Here is a 1,499-nt window from a genome sequence, read left to right on the forward strand (position 1 = left end):
TTCTCATAATGATAAAAATATTTTGCTCTCTTGAACAGTTGCTGTAGCATTAGCCGTGCCTAACTTGGAGCCCTTCATTTCCCTCGTCGGCGCAATATTCTTCTCCTTCCTGGGAATATCCATCCCAGCAATAGTCGAAACAATTTCCTGCTGGGAGAACAATCTCGGAACCTTCTACTGGAGATTGATCAAGAACATATTCCTTCTTGCATTTTCCATCTTCGCTCTCTTCACCGGTACCTGGGTGTCTCTCGCTGAAATTATTGCAACCTACTAATTAAAAACCTGCAGCATAAATTCTATTCGCATTACTTGAGTGACGTGGAAGCCACCAATTTGATGATTTCTCTGGATTCCCACAAGTGGAATCTCAGGAAAAAATGCCCTCCCGAGCCGTTGAAAATCTTGCATTCTACTACTATTCATCGATAAATCGTCGACAGCTTTTCTGAGGATGATCTTACTGGAATGCCGCACCAGGTCGATATCGTGGGTAAGTGATCTGATAATACGCTTGGTTACCAATCAGCCAGACCCTTATCAGCAGCCAAATCCCCATGAAAAGAGGTAGCCAACTGAGAGACGAAGCGATGTTGAGAAGTCGATGAGAGTTTATCACCACTTCCATCTGCTCCATCGTGGAAACACTGGACTGGAAACAATGGAAATTAATTCAGATTGTTATGATGGCAGAAGACAAGATGGAATCTTATGGCTGAGAATTTTTCATTCGTTCATCATTGACGTGTTCATGAATAGATCGATCTTCACTGTTTTCTAAACAAGATGTATTATGTTAACTCAATGCGAGGCAAAACTACGGTAATTGTGATTTCATGTGTGTGAGGAATGCCGGATGAATGATTTCGTCTCGCAATGAGATGAGCTAAGGTGTGAGGAATCCAAAAAATTCTATAAGGATTTGGTTTACATCAGATATCACATCCCTTCGTCGGAAAATTAGAGCCAAAAGGGCGTGTAACCACGAGCCGGTGGAGTAGTGGATTTTAACCATTCAAATCATTCTCAATCATCTAATCATAACGTTTTGAGATTTATTTTCTTGTTAATTCGATATTTGTTGCGTTAAATTTCAGTTAAATTTCGGACTGAACAATCGGGTATACATTTTCATAAGCAAAGATAAATCTTCCACGTGGAATGAATTTTATATTCATTATATTATAGTTCTTAGTCCGCCTTTCCAATTTTGGGTCTTATCGATTAGAACGATTAAAATTGCTTAGCTCTTCTAATTTAAAGAATTCTTTAATGGGACTCAAACATGAGTGTAATATGTGCTCTGAACTCATTTTTCGGGTACACTCGTAGTCTTTTAATATTTGCATGATCTGTTTAACGAAAAACATTAAAAATTTGTTTTCAAGATCGTCCATACCGACTTGTGTATGGAAATAGAAGAAATGATACGAAGAAAATTATGTTTAGATGATTCAGAATGAGAGAACTATGTGCAAATACTTTTAAATCATTAGAAA

The 1,499-nt window shown here is 38.0% G+C and overlaps 1 protein-coding gene across 1 annotated transcript in view; it reads left to right on the forward strand.

The window, feature by feature from the left end:
• The window catches only part of LOC105270242 (proton-coupled amino acid transporter 3), a gene marked incomplete at its 5' end in the record, with an annotated part of 4,406 nt that extends 2,913 nt beyond the window's left edge, over window positions 1-1,493 (forward strand). The window contains 1 exon segment of the mRNA XM_011311070.1: window positions 39-1,493. Within this exon segment, the coding sequence (XP_011309372.1) occupies window positions 39-277 (239 nt within the window).
• Between the last annotated feature and the right edge of the window lie 6 nt (window positions 1,494-1,499).

Source organism: Fopius arisanus, unplaced genomic scaffold, assembly GCF_000806365.1.
Source record: "Fopius arisanus strain USDA-PBARC FA_bdor unplaced genomic scaffold, ASM80636v1 scaffold00082, whole genome shotgun sequence".
NCBI classification, from domain to species: domain Eukaryota; kingdom Metazoa; phylum Arthropoda; class Insecta; order Hymenoptera; family Braconidae; genus Fopius; species Fopius arisanus.